The following is a 23,173-nucleotide window of genomic DNA, read 5'->3' on the forward strand; positions in this document are numbered from 1 at the left end:
TTTACCGGTTTTCCGGGATTTGGATCTGAGTATAATGAAGCTATCGGAAAGCAGGATTTTTCGTCGAACTTCTGCACTGTTTTCGAGGAGTATTCAGAGAATTGCGGGAATCTACATTTTGTCGAATCGTCCATGAGCATATCACTAATGAAGTTTTGTTTGTGTATCGTTCGTTTCTTCACAGTGCTATCCGACGAAATCGCAACCATCATCACATCCGCCACAGTTGCCGTCACAGCCAGCCCAGCAAAAGCTGACGGCACAAACACCTAGCACCACCACACCCGCCCCCTACCGGACGGACTATGAACTGTCCGGATCGTACGTATCGCTCGAGTGCCCATCGCCGCCAGGTCCACCCGCTTGCGGACCCGAGGGCCGACGGGGCGATCCGCAGGCTCGCCTTGCGAACTATCTGCGCACGCTGTACAACGAGCTAGCTTTAAAGGAACCGGTATTGCCGAGCTGGGTACATCCGGTAGCACCCGGTGTCCTCTGTCCGGCCCGGCTCGAGCCCGAACTCCGCCTTCACATACACTCGCACGGTTTGAATGAAGCGATCGGTGTCGACCAGATCCTGACACCGGTCCAAACCAAAGATGGTCCGTTCCTGGAGGCACCGCGCCGTGTACTGATCGAGTGTCCACCGTGGGTGACACGTGGTGCACTCGCGCTTCGCATCCTACACGGCTGGAGCCGTGAGCCACCATGGCCTCCACGAGGTCAACCCGTAGCGCTGGCCCTTTTCCTACCGCTGGCCGAACTGCGGGGAACGATTGCAAACTACATCGGCAAGGAGCTACTGCCACGAGGGCCGCCGAATCCGTTCGCGAGTGGATTCGGTGGGTTCAGTGCGGCTTGGAACTCGCTCGAGGCACTCAAGGGCAAACTTTTGATCGTGCTCGACGGGTACGATGTGCAGTGTAAAACGCGCAAAAGCAAAACCATGCCAAAGGACGTGATCGATCTGCTGGAGGGTCGACTATTCCCAGAAGCTCGCGTAATACTGATCAGCGTGACGGCGTCCTGCACCGAGCTGCTGCCACTGATGCAGCGACATATCACCTTCGAGGGACTGGTTTGGGGTCGTTCGGTATCCCTGCTCGGCGGTGGTCAGTGGGGAGCTCCAACGCGACTCATCGACACCGTGCAATCCTGCCGACATTTGCGAAACATTGCACGAACAACGTTAGGCTGTTTGGCAATTGCGGCCATTTATGAATCATCCGGCGGAGAGTTGCCGACCGACGAATTGGATGTGATTGCATCGCTGTTTAACTGTGTGGCGGCCAACTCTTCTCACACGCAAGTCACCGAACTGGGTCGATTGGCACTGTTCTGCCTGAAGACGAAACGTTCCACGGTGACATCAGCCGAGTTGAAAATGTACTGTTCCTCACCGGAAACGAACATCGCGGGATGTCTGGATCGGGCACAACTGTTTGGCCGCACGGCAAAACGAAAGTCGGAACAATATTACACCATCATTTGTCCCGGGTTGGCGGAGTTCCTCGCGGCAAACTACATTGTATCGTTAGCGAACCGACCTGGTCTGCTGGCGGCGGAAATTGCCGGATTGGCTGTGGGTGACGAGGTGGAGCCGGAAATTCTGAAGGTGCTTAACTTCTCGATGGCACTGCTAGGAGCTCGTGCGCATCTTCTCCTATCCAAGCTAACTCCTTTGTGGCTGAGTCCACAGACGATCTTTTCACTAGCATTGGCCGGAGGAGAAACGGAAGCAAACCTGACGGCACTCTGCGAAATGCTGGGTATTTCGAAATCGCCTCCAGTACCACCACTCGAGGCGAAACCGATCTGGGTGTCGATCAAGTCAACGCTCTCCGAATTGCAGGGCTGGGGACTTGCCTTCAAGAGCCCAACCTGTACACTGAAGAACCTTGAGCTGGTGTACCAGATGGAGAAGAACCTTCTGCTGGAGTCACGCAACGTAATGGACATCTTCCTGGATGCGCTGTCGAAGAATGAAAGCGTCACTACACTACGCATCACATCTCTGATCGAGAACGAGGTGCGCGATTCAGACATTAACTATCTAGCCAGTTGCATATCGAAGGCGTTGCTCAAACCGCGTCTCGAAAGCTTCGAACTTATCCTTACGCTGCTTGAAGAGGACCCACCCATCCTGAAGCTGCAGTCCGTAGTAACGGCGCTCTGTCGAACGATTCCGCGCCAACCGAAGCTTAGCAATCTTTCGCTCGATCTTGGTCTCTGTACCTCGCAGCTGGTACAAATCTGTGCGACGCTCGAGAAGTGTCCGCATGTCACCCGTCTCTCGTTGCCTCATTTGCGCTGTGAACGGGGAGCCGTGGGAGCACTTGCCGCATTGCTCACTGCGCGGCCTCTGTCATACTTAGGACTTCCCTCGAGCTGGGGTGCCCGTGATGATCCTCCGTCATCCAGCGGTGTTAGCATGGGATCTGGATCGGGTAGCAGTAGCGGTAATTCGGGCCTCATCAAACAATCCTCCCTAACCGGCGCTCCTTCGCCACGTTCATATCCGGCCGGTATCTTCTCGTCGTTGCCGCGAGGTGTTCTTAGCTCTACCGCCAACATGGGCCGTTCGGCAACACTTCCCCGACAACCGATGGAAGGGCCACCGGACAAACGTAGCACAGACTCTGTCATATCGCGCACCTGGTACCCAACGCCTGCCTGCGATGGTGGACCGCACAATTCCGGCACACTGCACGAGCTGCTGCTAGCCGCCCGCGATACCTACTCCCGACTGCACGGTTTGGATCTTAGTAAGGCGCAACTCTCGCTCGAAGACTCAATGTGTCTGGGCGAGACGGTGCGTGTATCTACGACGCTACACTCGATCAAGCTCGAAGGTGCGTCTCGGTTGAGTGAAATCTTACCTACCGTGCTGGGAGCGAGTGAATCGCCGAGCCTACAGATGATGAGCCTCGGATCACCTCGGATCGCTCTCGAGGATGCTGCCGTCGGAATGTCCGCACGTGCCTTGGGCAGCTGCATAACACTGCGACTGCTCAGCCTGGACGGTTGGAGCTTTAGGATAGAGAACGTGGGGACGCTTGCTTCGGTGCGTGGATTCCTGTCGCTTACGTCAGTCCGTGAGCTGGGGCTCAACAACTGTCGAATGAACATGTCCATGTTTAAGAGCGATGTGCCGGTACAATCCGGTGCGTACGAGTGCCGTTCCGTGGTTAACCTGAAGCTGGCCGGTGCACAGGTGAATACATTTGTGAAATGGAGCTTGCGAGATCTGTTACTTAATTCTATTCTTCTTTCCATGACTTCAGATCATCTTCTCGGACCATCTGTCGATGAAGGGCCCACATATGTTGCCGTATCTGGTGGGTTTTGTGAATCTAAGAGAATTGGATCTTTCTGCCCCATCAAGGACAGGTTTCGGTAGCACAAGCACAACGCCACTTATCCTTTCCGATAAGGATATCGTAGGTTTCTTCAACACACTCAACAATAATTTCAGGTACGTTTTTTCCAAATTCCTTCAACAATCAACAGCATAATTGGGCATTGCTGAATGAACTGTTCATAGCTGCTATTCGTAGGATAGCAGGGCAATTTCTGCATAATAAACGCTTAGACGCATTCCCAAAGCTCTTGTCCATAATTCTGTCTTTGATCCCAACCACATACACGCAAAGATCGTTGGAGCAGTCACCACTGCAAAATAACACAATTCCCGCTTCCCATTTTCCAGCCATCTAAACACACTGAAGATGTGCAACTGGATCATCCACCTGGACGAGGCCGCCCGAACGCTCAAGTCCGTCGCAAAGCTGCTCAAATCTAGCCCGCTCAGTCACATCAAGCTGGACAGTGTCGTCGTGATGGATAGACCGAAAAAGCAACGGATCGAACCACAGTTTCTGCATGCTTTTCTGGCCAATTTGCCACTGCTGCGGTGGCTCGGTATTACGCTGCACGGGCTAAGTGAGGACCAGATAACGACGCTCGGCAATTACTGTGCCGATATGCGCGGCATGGAGATTGATGTGAGGTAAGCGAGGAACGAGAGTGCACATCTTAGTGGGAGAGGAATCTAATATGTCTGTGGCAGATAATAACACTTCAGCATCGATTTGACACATGAGATCCTACTTGAGCTGCACTAAGTTTGATTTCTAAGTAAACACACCCGTCTTCAATTCTTTTTCTTCTGTCTTACGAAACACTTTGCATTCCAATGCACGTTTTGTATTGGATAATGAGCGTTTTCGTCCGTCATGCATTTACATGCTTTGCAAGTCCTTGAAAAGGAAAGAAATGTTCAACCAAAGTTCAAGAATCACTTTGGTTTTTTTTTCCTTTTTCGAATATCAATCAACTCAAATTTTCAATTCTAATGTCGCGTTATCGCTTTTCTCCAAATCCTCCCCAAATCTCCTAGGTTATCCGACTCGACGATCGAAAATGCGCGCCTGATGACGAGCAGCCTCGGCATGGACGGTAAATTTGACATACGTGTCTCCACGTTCGGCACCTCGAACAGCATACTGATCCATATCGAGAAAACTTCGACGAAAAGTTTATCCCGTAAATAAGAACCAGCAAGCGGCCGAACGATTTATACGACACAGGAGATGCGTCACTGACAAGGGGAAAAAGGGGAAGGATTTTCGGTGGATTAGCAGAGCGCACCAGAACGGTAAGAATCGAGTCCGTTCTATTGGTGGGAGGCTTACGTAAAAAAGGAACAAACTGCAACTCCAAACATGGGAAGGTCTCATCTTCCTAGGCCGGCTAGGGTGACGATGAGAAAGCTTACACCCCAGAGGTGTCCCCCAAGAATTGTTTGTGTAGGCTGTTCTCCGTTTTTATATCTCTCTACGTATATCTGTCGCACGTCTTCTCTCGTATACACTATCAAACTATTGCTCTCTTTCTCTATCCGTCTTTCTCTCTCTGTCTCTGTCTCTTTCCTCGTCTCTCTGACTCTAGTGATCCTTCTATCGTAACGCAAGGATCGTGTTATGCTGCTAGGTGTTATTGCAAGGTGTGTAGTAGTTTGTTACGGCTTATCGAAACACGTGTTTCTCTTACTGTTACTGTTTAGGTAAACTGGACCGAACCCGGTCATCGGTTGCACTGATTAAAAGCAAAGTCAACAAATCTATTTCTAAATACGAGTAACGAGAGGAATGCCCTGTTACCAAACATGCTCAAACATCACGCACTTCTGACTATACATATGTACTTGTTTAAATTGCAACACAGGAGGTCTCTGATTGATTGTTTGCTTTTCTGATCAGATTGAAGCTCGTATCGTTCTTTGTTAGGCGAGCGGAAATGCGTTCTTTTCTTTGTTAAAAAAATGCGAATATGGCCTTTAATATTTTAATTAAAAATTCCGTTTTAATATGAAAACTCAACTATTTATCTCATTTGTTTTAACAACAAAATGTATAACAAAAAAAGGCTCTGATGTCGAAAGAGCAAAGCAAATGAAAAACAAAAACTTTTACGATAATAAAAGCTCAAAAACGTAGGATAAAAAAGCAATGATTTCATGCAAAAAAAGAAGATGAGAACTCATATAAAAAGCAGATTATCAATCACACCGATGTGGTTACTGTTAATTATTTCCAGTGCCAAAAAAACCATCTGTGTGCACCTATTTCATTTCACTCGAAACGGTTTCTCTTTTGACTCTCCTTTCACTGTCGAGCTTTGAAAGCAAGAACAGCTCCCTCGATTTTCCCATGCTCGTAAAAAAAAAGTTTAAAAGAAAATGAAAGAGACAAACAAACCCTCCCCCCCCCCCCCCCCAACGTTCAAAACATACACGATCATGTACCAAAAGTGATGAAAGACGAGAAGACGAGGGAAAAACACATTCATAAAAAAGGCACAAAACAAGCGTATAGTTCACCAGTAGTAGAAAGAAGACAATATTGAACAGAGATGATAATGAAGATGTGTGTTGATACATGAATAAAAAATATTCATTTATTTTTATGCCTTTTGTTACTATTTATATACAAAGCAAGGAAAACATGTAAGGCAGCCGGACGAAGAGTGAGAAGAGGGAAGAGCGAAGAGAAGAGAGACATAAGAAAATGAAGAACGAAAAAAAAAATACACAATAGAATTAAGAGTGAGCTATATATAGTATATAGTATATTGTATTTGTGGCTTGTTGCTGTTTATTAATGTCCTTCATCCTTGTGTGTATTGTACACTTTCATCCACGTGCGTATGAAGCAAGAGAAAAATAAAACACTAGATAGGCTTATCGATAGGAAATTGTAACTGCTTCCCTGCAAATGGAGGTAAGGCGGGAGGGAGAGATAGAGGGAGGTCACTCAATGCCCTCCTGCTGAGGGTAGAAAACGGCTTGCCTCACGAGTTGGAACTCCACGCTTCCATGTGACAGTTGTACATTAGCATTTTATTCGTTGTGAAAGCGAGAAATTTCAAGTTGATGTTTAACCCGGACTAGAAGTTGGAAGAAAGGCGTATATAGAACGATCATTTAGTTGTTAAGGGAAAAAAAAGGTAGACGATTTTGGCTACAACAACATGGCCACAGAGAGATAGATAGCGAGAGAGAGAGAGAGAGAGAGAGAGAGAGAGAGAGAGAGAGAGAGAGTGAGGGATAAAGAAGGTAAAAGCAAAGAATGGTATAGGATGGGGTAAAAGTGCATATTATATGGACGTTTGTATTTTAAGAGCAGATCGTATTTTAAGACATCGTAGAAAGTATTCTAAACTAGCGTAACGGAACTATGTGTGTTTGCCAACGACACGCACATTGTTTAGCCGTTGCGATTCAGAAAGGGAAAATGGCACGCACCAAGAAATTTAAATCGACAGTTGTACAGCTCCGCGTGGTGTTTGGAAGGAAGTTTTACGTTTGACCCATTTCTCTCCCATTTGACGTTACGATTTGATGCCGATAGTTTAAAGTAGGGTAATGAAGACCGTTCCTCTTCAGGTGTATGTGTTATTTAATGCGCAAATATTTATCACGCACTTTTTCTATCTTTAATAAGCGGTTAGGAGTATGTATGCTTTTGCCTGTGAGTAGAGGCTAACTTGTGTTTGTAATGATAAGATTTTTCTGTTGGATTACAGTTAGGGGGAGTTTAGAGTGTGCTAGATTGAGCATCCTATTTATCGACTGTTTTATTAGGATTGATAAAAAATGATTTGGTGAACAGAATTTAATTATCATTTTTTTGGGCTGCTGTTTTATTGTAAAATGTGAAAATTTTCTTTTCAAATCGATTAAGGAATGGCAAATTCCTACCCACACATACACGCATACCACCATCCAAAAAGCAACTATTTATCGTGTCCTCTATCGACTCTGCCACAATCTATCTCTTACTTGTCTACGTAAATTATCTAAAACCGTACATATTGTCCATTCCATCAATGGAAGAAAGCGAAGAAAGCCGTAACTGTGTTTGTTAACAGGCAAAAAAGGGTCATTTTGTGTTTTGTATTGGATCGTTTCAGGCAACATTGCCTGTGAGTGATGCGTCCAAAATAATGCAATGTGCATGTGCAAAATTCCTTTAATTCAACACAATACGACAACTGATAAAAATCTTCACCATCATGAAGTTTTAAAAATTGCTCGAATGCTCACCTTTTCAAAATGAGAATTAATTAGTTGTGTGCCCAACAATTGTTTTTCAACATTCGAGTAGTTCAGAATTTTAATAACAATAAAGCAGCTCAGGGTAGCTGATTTTATGAATTAATTTTACAGACTCGAATCGATTGCGAGGCTCGAATGGGCTAAGCCTCAAGTAAGCTAATCATAGTGAGTGTTTATATCACATCATTTTTCATCATAGCTTTACAAAGGCAATCGGGAAGATTTTTAATAAAAATTTTGTAGTTTCTTACACATTTTGTTTATGCGGTTCGAAATAGTTTTTTTTAATCTACAACGTCGTTTAGGTTCTACACAGCCTACCACACTGATAGGCCGACCGGTGCCGGAAAAGAGTTAGAGAACATGTAAAACCGAAACAAATAAAAATGTCAATGTGATTTCACTATAACTGCATTTAAGACTTACACCACTGGGGCGCAGTTTCTAAGTGTTTTTAAAACTTATTATGAAAATGCTAACGACTCACTCCTTCACTCTCTCACTCACTAACTCACTTTGCAATGGTTTAAGCACTATTGTTGAAATAAAACTAATAACTGCATGAAAATATTTTTCATGATACGTAAGAACCGGGACTATGTCGCTTACGCGCACATACTCGTTGAATACTGCTCGAGACCGACCGTGGAGGACATACGCGATAAATAGTAAAAATAAAACTAAAAAACAAACTTAAAGTAAATGGAAAACCAATGAAACAACTGATAAATGGGGAAGAGAAAGCAGCTGCGAAAGAGATGTATGTCGAAACTGATTTTAAAGTAAATAATATACAGCAAAAAACAGAAAGAAAGCGAAAAACTGAGCGACTTACGGGGGAACTACATTGAAGCACACCATGTGGATAGGCACTAGATATACAGGATCATAATAAGGGAGTGCTTAATGTGCCCATTACTACACCCTTCGTAAGACGATGCTGTATCGGCTTGAATGATCTTGCAGCAGGATGAAACATAAGAATCGGTTTAAGAAATGTGTTTGTGTGTGTGTGTGTGTGTGCGTGTGTGTAACTAGTTGGAATTTGGGGAACGATGTTGGGGCGAAAAACGAACGTGAAATAAACATCATCGGAAATAAAATTGTAACGTTACCAAAAAACTGTTCCTGTTGTTCATTCTCCGTTGCAACCGAAATTCTTACAATCGATTTTATTTTCAACATACGATAGTGCCCGCTTTATTACAATTTGACCGCACACTGGACTATACAATTCGTTTGAACACGTCCAAATTTTCCTGATCTAAAAACAGCAAGTTAAACATATCGTTGTAAAACTCCGGATAGTACTCGCACGCCCGCTGACAGTCTGGCGTGAAGTTGACTTCCAACAGCTTCGGCTGTATCTTCGTGCCCGCTTCCGTCCACTCGAGCATCAAATCTACAGCATATAGGGCGCGTGATTGAGCACTAGCGCCGATCCCACACGGTGGTCCTAACCGAGTAGCACCCTGCAGCATCTCCTTCAACATTTCACAAATATCCGTCTCGATCTCGTCCCACGGATGGCTCGGGAATTGTGTGCTCCAGCATTGGACAAACTCATCACACTTCATGTGGCGCAACTGAAACTGGCCATAGTTCATGACGGTAAAGTGTTTCTCGTAATCGTCGAAATCATCCAGCTGGAAGGGTTTGTTGGCAAAGCGCAGGAAGAAGTTTGTGTACACGTAAGCGCACAGATCGTCGACGCTTTTCACCAGCAGCACGTACCGTACGTCGAATTTGACTCTTGCTTCGAGCTCGGCCCGTTCGAACAGAACCGGATGTTCGATGTACTTTTGGGCGATTTTCGGTCCCGTTTGCTGCAGACGCAAAATTTGCGCCAGATTGTCCGTAATGTACGTATCGAGCGTGCGGGCCAGGTTGAATGGCTTCACGATCCAATGGTTGTCCATGCCGCGTTGGGCACGATTCTGGTAGTAGCTTACAAAAGGCACCAACTCCGTCTTCAGATTGTACGTTACCGGAAGCCAGCGAGGGTTGGGTGCTAGTGATGGTTCATCTTCATCGCTCGGAGGCAGTTCCTTGGCCATTCTACGACAAACGATGCTCAGTAGATCCTTGATCGTGATCACATTCTCAAATGGAAACTGATTTACGAACTTATTAGGATTGCTTTCGCTCAGCTCACGGAACTCCTTGAAATGACTCGTCAGCCAGAGTATGTCCGCGTCCGCTGGATCGGTTACAATTTCGTAGGCCGGATCCGTCAGGTATTGGTTGACAAGCTCATACTGCGAATACACCTTCAGCGATCGGTTTCCATCGATCAGCGGTGGTGGCATGTCCGGAACCGGGAGCGATTCTTCAATGTGACCGCCTAAAAAGTATTCCTTCGGCGGTTCCACCTGACTGAAGTCCTCCTTCACGAACGATTCGTATCGCCACGGAACCAGTAGAGCATCCCGTTGCTGCGAGTCCGTTGGTGTACCTTCGACGAAATCTCGATACAACGGATCACCCTCATCGATGTCCTCCGTTGGGAAGAGCAAACTGTACGCAGCCCCTTCCACAATGTACATAAACGGAACGACCCGACAGTTGGGTGAATTACCGTGCAGTATCGCACTTCCCACCTCGTCCATCACGTACCAGACCGGCAATCGATCCTCCAACGACAGTCCACCCGCATTGATCGAGTACGTATTGCACCAGAGCCACATGTGCCGCAGGATGCGTGGGATGTACGCATTCGGTGGCAGATTATCGTCCTGCTGCAGTCCCATCATTACAACCAAACGGTTAACCAGCTCCGGATGGTCGTTTAGCAGTTGGCGTGCATTGTCCGTACGAAACGTCCACGCATGATCGATTAGATAGATTGCCGTCGGATCGTTCGCTTGCAGTCCACCCTCTTTGGTCACTTGCAGCGCCCACACGGGATCTTCCGGTGCACGAGGTGTATCACCGTAATCCACCAAAAGCAGCGAGAAGGCGCTTCCTGCATCGAACACACGGTCGGATAACTTACGGTACAACTCTGGCCACAGATGTTCCGGCACACCAGACGATTGGAGCTGGGGCTTGTGAGCCGCTTCGAATGTTTCGTAATCCATTCGTAAAATGGAGTGAATTCCTGCGTTCGAGTGTTTTTACGACCACCAATTTCAGTCAAACCGATATGCGGCAACGTGCCATTCGATTGGCATAAACGATGTAAACAAACCGGTCATTATTTTGACAACCACACACAAGATTGCTGCATCGCTTAGGGTAGGGTGTGACACATGGAATACACAATTCTGCACTATGGATTTTTGGCTGATATCTTGGGCTGGAAATTGCAAAATTATTGCAAATTAATTTTAATAGCAGGCAGCTTAATGGTTTTTCGAACTCATTTCAGTCGTGTTAATCCAAATTTAAAATATACCCGGTATATATGTGGTTCAGTTTCGGATTCTTTTTTCTCAGTTACAAATGCACAACATACATTCCCACTTGCTATTGGCGCTACGACAGAGAATAACTTAGCACTTTCTACTTAATTTATTTGGGGCCGATTAATAAATACGCGTTCTTACAGATTAACAGTAACGATTCACTACCCATAGATGACACAAATAAATAAATAAGTTAATAAATACTGCCGAAACGGACTTAGCACGCTAAACAAAACGCTGGCCTCTCGCCCAACATTGGCGTGGAATAAATACTGGCGATCAGATCAGAAGCTTTCAGTCGAAACAAGTACAGTACATAATACAAATAAACGAAGAAACTTGTTCAATGTCTCTGTGTGGCACGGTTTACCATCAGTTTACGAATAACTGTTTTTGTTGCGCTATAACTTAACGAAGCCAATTAACCTAGCAATTAAAAAAAAACGAAAACGCTTAACATTATACAAAAATGAACAACGCACACAGCGAGGCCCGACATGGCCGAATCTCGTTTGTGAATTTTAAGTAATGGCATAGAAGTAAAGAGAGCCTGCTGTAACATGCTGTTTCTTACATGTTGTTCTACGTAGCGGCTGGCAACACGACATACTAAATATATATGTGTATTTATATATTACCATGATGTACCATACGGTAGATAATTTGTTCAAGTTGAAGTAGATTTTGTTTAGCTTTTTCTTTTTTGACTACGACATGTGATTTAGTGTTAAGGGTTTTTTTTTTTGCTGCTGTCTTACCGCCATTGATTTATGATGTTCATGTGCACACAATCAATCAAATGTGTTACACTAAAACGACGACAATCGTATATTATACTCACTAATGTTTTGTTTTTTTCCTTCTTTCTTTGTTTTCAGGTACACCGGTAGCTTAGAGAATGTGTTTATCGGCTTCTATGATCAATCTTTGATCATGAACGTAGTATGATGCTCATTCTGATCATCTGTTCGCTTCAATACCACTACTCATCTGTCTTTTAACTACAGCGTTGGGTTACATATGCCCATATCGCTATGTTTATATGTTTGTTAATTTGGCCTAAAATCAAATAATGTACTTTTTACTTATTACTTACCATCGGAATAAAGAGAGTATTGTGAGAATCTTCTCAGTGAGTATCGTCGTCTCGTTTCGCTCCGTCCAATTCGTATCCCATTTTTGGCCCGTTCCCAACAGTCTATCGTACCATGTGGATGCGCTTGGCATGCAGAACCAGGTAGCGCTTCTGCTTCGTGCTGAACCCACACAGCGGACACTGGTATGGTTCCGTTGTAACGTGCGTCAGTTTGTGCTTTTGCAGACATTCGTTCGTGTTAAACTTCTTGTCACACTGGCTGCAGGAATAGTTACGCTCATCCAGATGGACCAGCTCGTGGCTGACGAGATGATTCCGGAACCGGAACTTTTTGTCACAAAATCGGCAACTAAACTGTAGCTTATCGTCATGCACACGCATGTGATTGTACAGCGCGACGTTCGTTTTGAACCGCTTGTCGCACACGGTGCATCCGAAATTACGTTCCCGCGAATGTAGATTGGCAATGTGATTGTTCAGTAGACGGCGATTGCCAAACTTTTTCTCGCAGAATGTACAATCGAACTTTTTTATGTTCAAATGCACCTGGTTCACGTGGTAGGAGTATGCACTTCGATTGCCGAGCGTCTTTTCGCAGATGTAGCAATATAGCTTCCGTCCTTCCACGGTTTTTATCGCTTCTGGTGCAGCGGCCGGCAGATCCTTCTCGTCATTTTCCTTGTTCGTGCTGCCTTCTCCCGATTTTATTTCTGTCGTTTGTTGACTACCTTCAGCCTCTTCCAGCTCGCCTTCGGGCTCCTCTTCTCCCACGCCTGAGCCGGAAGCCATGCTTTCCGGCTCCTGTTCCGTTCCCTCAGTAACGGACATGGGTTGCAGTAAGCTTAATGCATGCATCGTCATGTGCTCGATAAGGATATCGCGGTCTAGATAGTTATCACACTGCTCGCAGTGAAAGATTTGTTCCCAATGTTGATCTTTCAGGTGATCTACTAGTGCCGTTTGAGAATCGAATCGTGTGTTACCGTTGGCGGTACCACCATTCGTGCGACAAAATGTGCACGTAATTGTTCTACCTTTGGATGAAGATTTTTGACTAAAATGAACGAAGATCGGAATGAGATAAACTTCAACGACAATTAATGGTCCAAGAACTTGCTTTTCGTTTACCTTTTCTTAGATTCTTGATCGTGCTGTAATGCTGCTGATTGCTGTGGGGCAATACTAGCAACACTCTCCAATCCGTCACCACCAGGCTCAACACCTTCCTTCGCTGAATGATTATTCGTATCCGTCGGTTCATCGTGCGTACCGTTCGTTAGCAATTCCGTTTGCCGTTGCTCTTCGCAGGACTTTAGTATCGATTCAAATCGTTCCTCCATCACACGACACTTCTCGAACAGGTCGTGCCACTTGGTGATGATGTCTTTGCAGCAGAAGCAAATTTTCGTCGGCAGCGTGCCATTCTCCTCGATATCCACGTTCAGATACTTTGCAATCTTGCCCCGCAAGTCGTTCTGGTACCGCGAATGTACCGAGGTAAGCGTTTCATCCGTTTTTCCACATATGCGACAGATTTTCTTGAAATCGATAAGGGCCGCCCTAGATTCAGTCGCGGTTGTAGTGGCCGTGCTGGGCGCGCTTTTCCGTGCGATATCCATCGTGGTTGGGTATGGGTTTAACGTGAAGTAATGCCGTGCAACGGTTGTAGATTATGTGTTTCGCGTTGTATTTTCACATTTTTCGCACCACTTTTGCTTCATTGTCGTCTACAACAATTTGTTTTCCCTTTTTCTTTTTTTCCGATCTCAACAACTTGAGTTGTGTTTTTTCGCTGTCAAACGGTGTGAGCATGTTTATGATACTAAAGTCGAATACCTCTCCAATGTAGTTTGGATTACTCTTCTTTTCGACGAAAATACGGGTTGATTACTCGCATTTCTCGTACAACATCCTTCAAATCGTGTTTTATGACCAAAAGGCATTAAAAACATTATGTAAATTCGATTCTAAATTGTTGAAATGAGCAAATGAAAACAATGTTATTTTGGTACGAAATTCACTTCGCCACCACTGGCACTTTTTGTATAAAGCTGTCATTGGCACCCGTTTGACAGCAACATATATTATTTTCCTCGTTCCAGTTCCAGGGTGCATATTGTTGCTTGTTTTAAAAGAAAAGTGTGATCTCCTTAGGGTAGAACATAATGGTACGTGTATTTCGTGATATGCAACTAATTATCAATAATAACCGATGTATGAATCGCAGCGAATATGTCCCGTCGCAGAGAGTACGGGCACGCTGTACAAATTAAATCCGTCCCGGTTTCATGACGTCATCAGTTGATATGTTGGATGTGTCGTGCAAACTGTGTAGCAATTCAGCGACAAAGCGCGTTATCAAAAGCTAACACACTTTTACAACCTCCCTGCTTTTTTTTAACTTGTAGTTGCAGTTTATGCTCCTGTTCAGCCGACAAGGCAAACTGAGACTACAGAAATGGTACGTTGCTCACTCGGACAAGGTGAAGAAGAAGATCACCCGCGAACTGATCACAACAATCCTCTCCCGTAAGCCCAAGATGTGTTCGTTCTTGGAGTGGAAAGACTGCACCATTGTTTACAAAAGGTAGGCAACCATTATTGTGAGGAAAATGGACGTAGATGTAATCGTAAATCCCTCCCATTTCTACAGATACGCTAGCTTGTACTTTTGCTGTGCTATCGAGCAGAATGACAATGAGCTGCTAACGCTGGAAGTTATACACAGATACGTGGAACTGTTGGACAAGTACTTCGGCAGTGTAAGTAACGAGCAGTGCTCGATTGATGCTTGGATTGAACCGTAGGCAACACACTATAAAAATGTCTATCTCGGGTTTTGCAGGTCTGTGAGCTTGACATCATATTCAACTTCGAGAAGGCCTACTTCATACTGGACGAGCTGCTCGTGGGAGGCGAAATACAGGAAACGTCCAAAAAGAATGTCCTCAAGGCAATAGCGGCTCAAGATGTGCTACAAGAGGTCAGTACACCCGATGATTCTTACGATATATAAGCTCACAGTAAGCGAGAAACCCCATTTGCAAAACGATGTCATCAAAGACGAGACTCTTGCCACCATCCATGTTACAGAAGCTACTGCAACACCACAGACACACCCCAAACAACCAATGCCTTAAGCAGTGGTGTTTTCTTTTTTAAATTACATTCTCATTTAACTATCCAGAAACAATCACGCTATATTCGGCTCCTTTTTACCGCTCGCTCATCGCTCACCGTCAGCAACAACGTGTCAAATAACGTTGTCCTGGCGTTGCGTTAAATATGCTTTTCCGTTTATCGCAATATTTTCGCTTTTTATTATTGCCGACTCATACCAAAATGTTGTAATTTCGCTCGACCATTTCGTTTGTCGGTTAAGGTGGAGCAGAGAATTTGTTAGTTAAAGTTTGTTTTGTTGTTCATCTACGTGCTTTTAACAAGTTTGTATTCTTGTGTTTGTTATTTTATTATAATTTTTAAATCAATTATACACCATATTACAGTAAAGTTAGGTGATGTTTGAATTGAGCTGTTTGGTTCGAATACATTCCACTACCAAATGTTCGTTATCATTGTTCGAAGCCAAAAATTGTCCAATTTTATTTTATATTTTTGCTTAGTTGTGCTGTATTTTTTTTTTTGTTAAAATTGTTTTCATAATTATATCTATATTTGTTGAGTCTATTAGCGATGATTACGCAGGATACACAAGCACATATTCGTTAGGTATGGTGTTTTGTTGGTAGATCGAAAGTGATCAATCAATGATCAATGAAAGTGATCAATGAAAGTGATCAGTGATTCAATAATTACATCATTCCGTAAGAAAAATTAAAGAACAGTTTAACGTAACTCGTCTATAGAATGACCGCCTTGTTCCCTCTTGGTTAAAATGGCATGAAAAGTGTAGTACTTAAATTAAACTAAGCGTTTAGCGTTTAAGTAATATAGCCACAACAATAACAGCATCCTAATGTTTAACATTTCTGTTAGATCGTACTGGAACTGTGCTCTGCTGTAATTGTAAAACAAACAAAAAAGAACATCCTCTTACATACTTACTGTCTTAGTCCGTCCTTTTAGTATCATGTATGCTCTAGTGTCGTAGTGTCTTGTTTTATGTCTTCTTGAACTATAAAAGCCAGAAATTCAGCATGTATGCGAATGCGTTACTAATACCATTATCGGGTGGGTAGCTTAGACTTTGCCTGTAGTTTTTTTAGAATGGCTAGATAACATGTCCGTCCGTCCGTCGTCTCTATCAATGTCCTATTTCATTGTTTTTTTTTTTTGTATTTTGGCTGTCAGATCTTTAATGCCATCAGTTCACGTATTCGAATTCTATATTATTCTGTTTTGATTGCTTTTCGATTGAGGAAGGAGCATGCTCTGTTATGTTGTGCAAAGGTTTACCTATGAATTTCTTGCAATAAATCCATGTTATTGATAAGTTTGCTTATCCAGCTGCTTCGTTTGCAACCACTTTGACCGGTATGGTTGGCTTTTGACGATTATCGGAAACAACCAAAACCATTTGCGATTTTCATATGTTTTTCACCTCTTCATCCTTCAATTTTCTCTCTCTCTCTCTCTCTCTCTCTCTCTCTCTCTTTCTTTCTCTATTTTTCTTTCACTTTTTCGTCCTACGTATTTATGCTGTTTTTTTGCTGTGATAAAAATGTAAATTGGAAACTAAATGTGAACGAGAACTGCAACACCACCACCTACAATATGTGACACAATTTGATCGGCCTTTGCTATCGAATTGAATCCTATATCACCATAAATTGGGACACCATTCGTTTGATAGGATTTGAACGAAAATCTTAACTGATAAATTGGCCCCATTACCACCGCTGTAGGTAGTATTGAACAATATTTATGTTATTATCTTATTTCGATTCATTTTTGTTCAAATTGAATGTCAACTGCTTTTTGCTATTCTAGTTGCTAGCAATCGTTTTCTAGCTCTAGTAACGTTAGACAGTTGTATCCGTTTATCCTTTACGCTAAAACGTAGCATAGCTTTGTTGGCTCGATAAAATATTTATCAACTAAAACTTACACACAATCCGCAAATCTCTCATTCTATGCGCCGAGATGTGTGTGCTGCAATTAGCTTCTATTTATTTGTCTTTTTGTGTTTTCTTCTTCTTCTTCTTCCGTTTCCTTCCCGCACAACTTATGTACCCGTGGCAGCAAAAGGAACTGGAGTGCTAATGAATTCAAAAGAAAAAAAAACTGCATAAATGCACATTAAACAAGAATAATTAAGCGGTTTTGTTTACACGATTGATTTACCCTGCTCTGCTACTACAGTTCGCGTCCAATCGGTTCAACACAAGCAGGCAAATAGTTCAACTAGTTGGCAAATAATGTGGCTTTGTTCTTCGCTTTGGCTTGTTCAACGACAGGCACAGATAGTATGGTGGCAATCGTCAGTGGCTGGGCTGAAACAGAAATGAGCGCACCTTCTTCATCTATGCTGTAAATATGCCAATGGTTAGGATTATTCCAATGTGCCTTGTTTCGTTACACATTTAAATTGTTCGTTCTCGTTTACTGTCAAATTACTTTTCATTCTTACCATTTCTCTACATACTTTTTTTTTTTTGATCAAGTTTAAACGTTCTTTGTTGTTATTGAGGAATGTTCTTTTACTAGAGTTTAATTAGCTTTCGTCCATTCTCTTCTTCAAATTAGTAGTAATTTTGCAAAATATGCAGAAAAGAGTCAGACAATTTTGCATTGCCCTGGCATTACAAAAGATTGGTTGGGCTCAGGTTCTCCTCTGGTGCTTGGATGCAGCGCATCATATTACATTCGCTCCGCTATCATCTATCCACTGAACCATCGTTTATCGTTTATGTTGGTTGGATTTGGGATCATGGCAATTCGCTCTATTTACTACACTAAAATAATCACCTTCTGTTACAGGTCTTAGATGATGAAGATTATTTTCTATTGTACTAAATTCAAACCCGCTTCGAACACCGTCACACTTCGGTTTAGTTTTGTTTTTCGTCTACCATCATTTGCCGTCTGCGCGATTAAAGACACTACAACGCAAATCATTAAAATCTAAGACACAACTTGTTCACATTTGGATCTTGTTCGGTTACTGCAAGTGAGAGGATTTCTTTTTGTAAGAGTTTTTCTTGAATAAGTACGTTTCTGATTCAATCCGACGTCCGATGGAAAAAAAAGTTTGGCCATTTTTAGCATGAAACATATATAATCATGACTTAACAATTTATACCTTAAGCAAAACATTAAAAAAAATACATACTGCTGATTAGGGCATCTTAATAACAGCAGCAAATTAATTTAATCTTTATCACACGCTTAGTGACAACTATTTGGCAGTAAAAATATTTCGGTAATGCTTTAGAAGAAATTGCAAACACCAACATCTATTACAAATAATAGTTTAAAAACTGAAACAACACAAAGATAGGAACGAAAACAACAAAAACCCCACGACATAACACAACACATGTAACAAAACATTACTTTTTACTTAGGAATATGTTCCCAAAAGAAATATGCCCAAAATATACACCACCCAACACAACACAACCTTCTGCCCTTATTTTATTACGTTTTACATTCTGTTCTTCCTTGACGTTCTTCACTTTGGCAAAAATGGAAAAAAATGTTTCTCTTCTTCTTCTTCTGCTGTTGTTGTCGTTCTGTAAAGTTTGAACCAATTTTCTCATTTTTTTTTACTGTTAAATGTTACTCTTACTGTTTTGTAAGTTTCTTTTCGTTTTTCGTGTGCTGCTCAGTACTTTATTTCCCTTTAATTGATAATGAACGTTTTGTACGTTTCCACTAACTTTTAGAGCCGCATTAGCTTCTAGTAGAGTTGTTTTAAAGTAGATTTAGCATGACTCCATCTAATCCTAAATTATAGTCGATCATTATTTGCTGAAGTTTTTGTATAATAGTTTTATGGTTTTTATTTTATAATTAAAAATATTCTTTCGGCCAACAAAATTATCTCGCTAAACAAAGCCACTACATGGCCACCTACAGGTTTGGATGGATTTTTGTTTCTTCTCGTTTTTGTTGCGTGTATATATTAAAGTCTAACAAAAACTGTTTATTATTAGCCACCGTTAGATCTGCATGTATGTAGCAAGTAATGGTGCCGAAAGGAAACCACTTAGAAACCACACTCCAACCCATCGACCAAGTATCCGGCGTGGCACTACTTTACAACACATCGAGTTTCTTAAACATAAAGCTCATCGGTCCAAGCATTACCACCCAACAAAAACTGACGATGGCAGGCAGCGCTTACACACTACTTCGCTATGTAAATATTATGCATAAACGAAAAAAAAAAAAAACAATGGGGGCAAATACTATCGCCGTAGTAATTACGTGGTTCAGATTGCTGACACACTCTACTACTCAATCCTTCTACCACAATCTTTCTGTCCATTTGTCAATCGGGTTTACCGATTTTCCGATCGGTTTAAATGGTCCATTTTAAAATCTATCAATCGTTTCATCCTACCTATTAGTGCACACGAAAATAGACCAACAAAACCTCCCTTGTATATTGTTATTTTCCTTTTGTCCAGGATGAAGCGGCGGACGGTGCCTTAAGAGATATTGGACTGCTCTGAACAAAAAGCCTTGATCCAGCGATACCATCCCTCTTGTGTTTCTCTACTTTCTCTACCATTCTTCCTATTCCCTATCCAATCTAGTTTCTGGGCTTTTAGTTTGGTAAAAGGACACGCGAAATGTGACACCACCTGTACAACAAGCCAGTAGTGATAGATGAATAAAACATAATCGTTAGGTGGTAGAAAGACATGGGAAGGGTTTCAAGTTATACACAAACTGAAGGGTGTCTAAGCCTTTTCTTGGCAATTCCTTTTACGGAAAGCATCGAACAAAGTTTTCAGACATATTTTTGGATACAATAAACTATTAAAGCTTGTACCCTTATACCGGTCGCTCTCTATAGAAAGCAACGAGACATCGTGGGTTGTACAATACAGTAGTTTCTTTTTTATTCCACAAACAGTAATGACAATCGCTGATTATGAATAAAGGTGGAATGTTATATATCTTCTACTCAATTTTGAACATTCCCTTACAGAGTAGTATAAATATTTCCCCTTTTACGTAACAAATGTTTAAAATTAGTCTACATTTATCATAACCCAAACTAACTGTAGCGTACGTGCAGGAAGTTTCAAAGCACAGTCGTATTCCGTTTTTTCCCCTCTAAATGCTCTAGGCATGATTAGCGAATCCATATGCACTTACCCTAAAATAGCAAATGCACCAAGCTTTATGCGGCTGTTTTTTTGTTTGTTTTCTTTACCATCGAAAGTCCAATTTTTGGTGAAACAATGTCGATTATATTTTACCGTTTTAAATCCTTGTATTAATGCTTTACTAAAACACTTAGAACAAACCCTTGGAATGCATTAATAGTGAGGAATTTTACTATCAAACTTATTTCTTTGAATGTTGTCGTCGTATTCAAGCAAACACACTCTCATCAAATGTTCTCCAGTGTAGTTTGCATCATTTCAAATCCATTTAATGTATCATCTAATAACACACATATTTTGCTGTCCAAAAAGGACACACCTACTATCTCATATTCGCAAATTCGTACTTCCGCTGTCCTATTTTCCCATCGCTCATAAAATCATCATCCCTTCGAGTTTTTTTTCTCTCTAATCGCAACCGGTTCTCGGTACAAAGCAAATCCAAAAGCGAACCAAAAGTCAAGCTCCATTCTTCTTACCCTCCGAACAAGGTACGTAGATGTGTGTATGTGTGTTTGTTTGCCTGTTTGTGTTTGTCCTCTGACCGTGTCCTTCTGCTTGTTTATGTGTTTTGTTTTTATTTGTTACTCTGAGGTTGCCGGATGCACGAATGCAACATGTTTTCGTCATGTACTAAGCAAAAAATGCAAACTCTCACTAACACTTGCATTTGTTTTGTTCCGTTCAGTCCTTCTCTCGTTTATTGCAACAATCTTACCGAAAGCTAGATACACTGATACCACTTTCTATAGCTGCAATTAAATTTTTGGAAGTAACTCATTTCATTTAGATTTATTTTAACATTATGACAAGCAGTACTTCAATTTTTCTATTATTGTAGTACATATTTGGCACAGGTTTTGAGGGTAAAATTTCAACATTGCATGTCACATCCTGCAATATGTCCTGCCGTGTTCTCACACAATTATTGTTTATTGAATTAACGGTGATATTTTAATTTTTATTTTTCCTTCAATATATATTATTTTTAATTTTTTATTTATTTATTTACAATTAATTATGACTTTCCAGTGCCGTATTGTCAACACCGCTTGTGTTAGATAAATTTTATATATTATTTTAAAATTGTTAAATTAATTGTTATTTGTTGTTCTTCGTTATAACTGGGTTTTATTATTTTTTTTTTTTGAAGAAATCGGTCTCTTCTTCATGATAAATTACATGCAGGAATTCGACATGATGATTTGACAAATGCAGTTATGGAAAAAAATTTGGATAAAAATCTTACTTAAAAAGCATGATTTTTTAATTTGAAAAAGAATAAACAGAAAAAAATGATGTGTAATAATGTTTTATAGTAAAAAGCATTATTATTGAAATTATGGATTGGGACTATAGGTATTGGTGTGTCAGTGTATCGCAAAAATTTGATCCCTGCTAAAAAGGAGATGTTTGACTACAGCACTGTTATGATTTACTTACATTTTTTCTAATGAATTAAGGATATTTAAGGACTTTAAGTCCGTCTTTATAGTTTCTCTTTTGCACTATCTTTTAGTAGCTGTTTTTGAATGATTTAGTATGTTTGCACTTGTCTAGCACAGGACTGGGGTTTAGTAAGCGTTAGTTGTTCTTTTCATTTGCATCTTAAAATAATACTCAACTACTGTTTGTTTGACTAATTTTACGTTTTGTTTTATACATTTCAATAAACTAACGTTGCCGCCATTTGTTTGCGCTCTCTTTTTCAAATGTTTTGTTACTACATTGCTTTTCGCTCTCTTTCCGTACTCGATTAATAAAAAAAAAACAGCTCTACCTTGTTAAACTCAATGAAACGAAGCCAAATATGAAACAATTATAAAAAAAGTGAAATAGAAACACTCGATAAACCAATTTTTTTTACTGTTCGTCGTGGCAAACCAAGGAGTTTGTTTGCAAAGGAGCATTGAAACGAGTTTGAACCGAGGAAAATTAATTCATTCGTACTGTCTTCTTCGTAGGACGAAACGCCACAAGGATTCTTCGAGGATCATGGGCTCGGATAGATGGCGGCCGGTGTCGGTGGAACGAGACGTATCCTTTCGCTAGCCAAAGCTCGCAACGAATTATGATTTACGTAGTAATAGTTGGCAGTTTTGTTTGTTGTACAAAACTCTTTCCTTCTGTCTGCTACTTGTTTCAGAGTATTATTAATTTCATTTAGTATTTTCGATTTTTCCGTTTTCAATTTCATCACTACGCATTTAAAATTCCTTTCCTTTACCAAAAAAAAAAAAAATCCGGAAAAAAGGTTTGGAAGTTCTCAACATATCATTTTTTGAGTATTTTAATTAACCTACGTGCAATTAAGTTTATTGTAAAAATTCGCATATAATATGCAAACAAAATTCACACGATACGATACATTTTCATCAGACACCGTACTATGACGCTGCGCTACCCAAAAAGAGCTTTCTTCGGTAGGATTGATCCGAGAGTGGAAGAGGATGCAGTTCGGGTCGAGCGATTTATTGTGCTCTATCCACCTCATTCATCATTCTGTACTTAAGACCTGCTTGAGTGTGTAAGATAATTCGTCAACATTTCCAACGGCACATTACTTGATCCTCGCATTGGAAGGAATGTTGGAGGGCGAGCATTTTCCCATTACCATGCTGAATCAAATCATTACTAGGTAGCTTGTGCAGAGAAATGCATCAGGATGAGGAAACGATTGATCGACGATAAACGACCTACATACAGCAGTAGCATTTATATAGTGGTAGACCTATTCTCGTTGATAAAG

At 41.7% G+C, this 23,173-nt stretch overlaps 5 protein-coding genes across 18 annotated transcripts in view; 2 read left to right on the forward strand and 3 right to left on the reverse strand.

Moving 5' to 3' along the window:
* LOC126556628 (uncharacterized) overlaps positions 1-4,554 on the forward strand; it is a 59,301-nt gene extending 54,747 nt beyond the window's left edge. Inside the window, exons 4-7 of the mRNA XM_050212006.1 lie at positions 185-3,214; positions 3,285-3,475; positions 3,710-4,009; positions 4,400-4,554. Of these exons, the coding sequence (XP_050067963.1) occupies positions 185-3,214; positions 3,285-3,475; positions 3,710-4,009; positions 4,400-4,553 (3,675 nt within the window). The 3' untranslated portion in view covers position 4,554. The remainder of the gene's footprint in view (positions 1-184; positions 3,215-3,284; positions 3,476-3,709; positions 4,010-4,399) is intronic.
* LOC126557211 (protein groucho-like) overlaps positions 1-23,173 on the reverse strand; it is a 345,364-nt gene that overhangs the window by 119,828 nt on the left and 202,363 nt on the right. The window lies entirely within an intron of this gene.
* LOC126557436 (tubulin--tyrosine ligase-like protein 12) lies at positions 8,845-10,729 on the reverse strand. The gene has a single exon (XM_050213210.1). It carries the CDS (start codon positions 10,696-10,698, stop codon positions 8,845-8,847), a length of 1,854 nt encoding a protein of 617 aa, XP_050069167.1. The 5' UTR covers positions 10,699-10,729.
* On the reverse strand, positions 12,213-13,751 carry LOC126557900 (zinc finger protein 26-like). Its single transcript, XM_050213811.1, has 2 exons — positions 13,250-13,751; positions 12,213-13,175 (listed from the first exon to the last, which is right to left on the reverse strand). Exons 1-2 carry the CDS (start codon positions 13,738-13,740, stop codon positions 12,224-12,226), a joined length of 1,443 nt encoding a protein of 480 aa, XP_050069768.1. The 5' UTR covers positions 13,741-13,751; the 3' UTR covers positions 12,213-12,223.
* LOC126559298 (AP-1 complex subunit sigma-2) lies at positions 14,183-22,500 on the forward strand. Of its 3 annotated transcripts, none has more exons than XM_050215431.1 (5): positions 14,183-14,289; positions 14,530-14,708; positions 14,775-14,883; positions 14,967-15,104; positions 22,389-22,500. In XM_050215431.1, the coding sequence occupies exons 1-5, from the start codon at positions 14,287-14,289 to the stop codon at positions 22,431-22,433; spliced, it is 474 nt and encodes a 157-aa protein (XP_050071388.1). In that variant the 5' UTR covers positions 14,183-14,286; the 3' UTR covers positions 22,434-22,500. The 3 variants fall into 3 exon arrangements, with proteins under 3 accessions (XP_050071388.1, XP_050071389.1, XP_050071390.1); XM_050215432.1 differs by lacking the exon at positions 22,389-22,500 and adding an exon at positions 19,717-19,768; XM_050215433.1 differs by lacking the exon at positions 22,389-22,500 and adding an exon at positions 17,324-17,373.

Source organism: Anopheles maculipalpis, chromosome 2RL (assembly GCF_943734695.1).
Source record: "Anopheles maculipalpis chromosome 2RL, idAnoMacuDA_375_x, whole genome shotgun sequence".
Taxonomy (NCBI): domain Eukaryota; kingdom Metazoa; phylum Arthropoda; class Insecta; order Diptera; family Culicidae; genus Anopheles; species Anopheles maculipalpis.

What these genes read in the sequence shown, in the direction of transcription:
- LOC126557436 (XM_050213210.1), bottom strand. Translation starts at nt 10,698, where the DNA reads ATGGATTACGAAACATTCGAAGCGGCTCACAAGCCCCAGCTCCAATCG.
- LOC126557900 (XM_050213811.1), bottom strand. Translation starts at nt 13,740, where the DNA reads ATGGATATCGCACGGAAAAGCGCGCCCAGCACGGCCACTACAACCGCG. An exon ending in GATCAAGAATCTAAGAAAAG is followed by an intron (nt 13,176 to 13,249) that starts GTAAACGAAAAG and finishes CGTTCATTTTAG; the next exon opens with TCAAAAATCTTCATCCAAAG.
- LOC126559298 (XM_050215431.1), top strand. An exon ending in TGGACAAGTACTTCGGCAGT is followed by an intron (nt 14,884 to 14,966) that starts GTAAGTAACGAG and finishes CGGGTTTTGCAG; the next exon opens with GTCTGTGAGCTTGACATCAT. An exon ending in CTCAAGATGTGCTACAAGAG is followed by an intron (nt 15,105 to 22,388) that starts GTCAGTACACCC and finishes TCTTCTTCGTAG; the next exon opens with GACGAAACGCCACAAGGATT.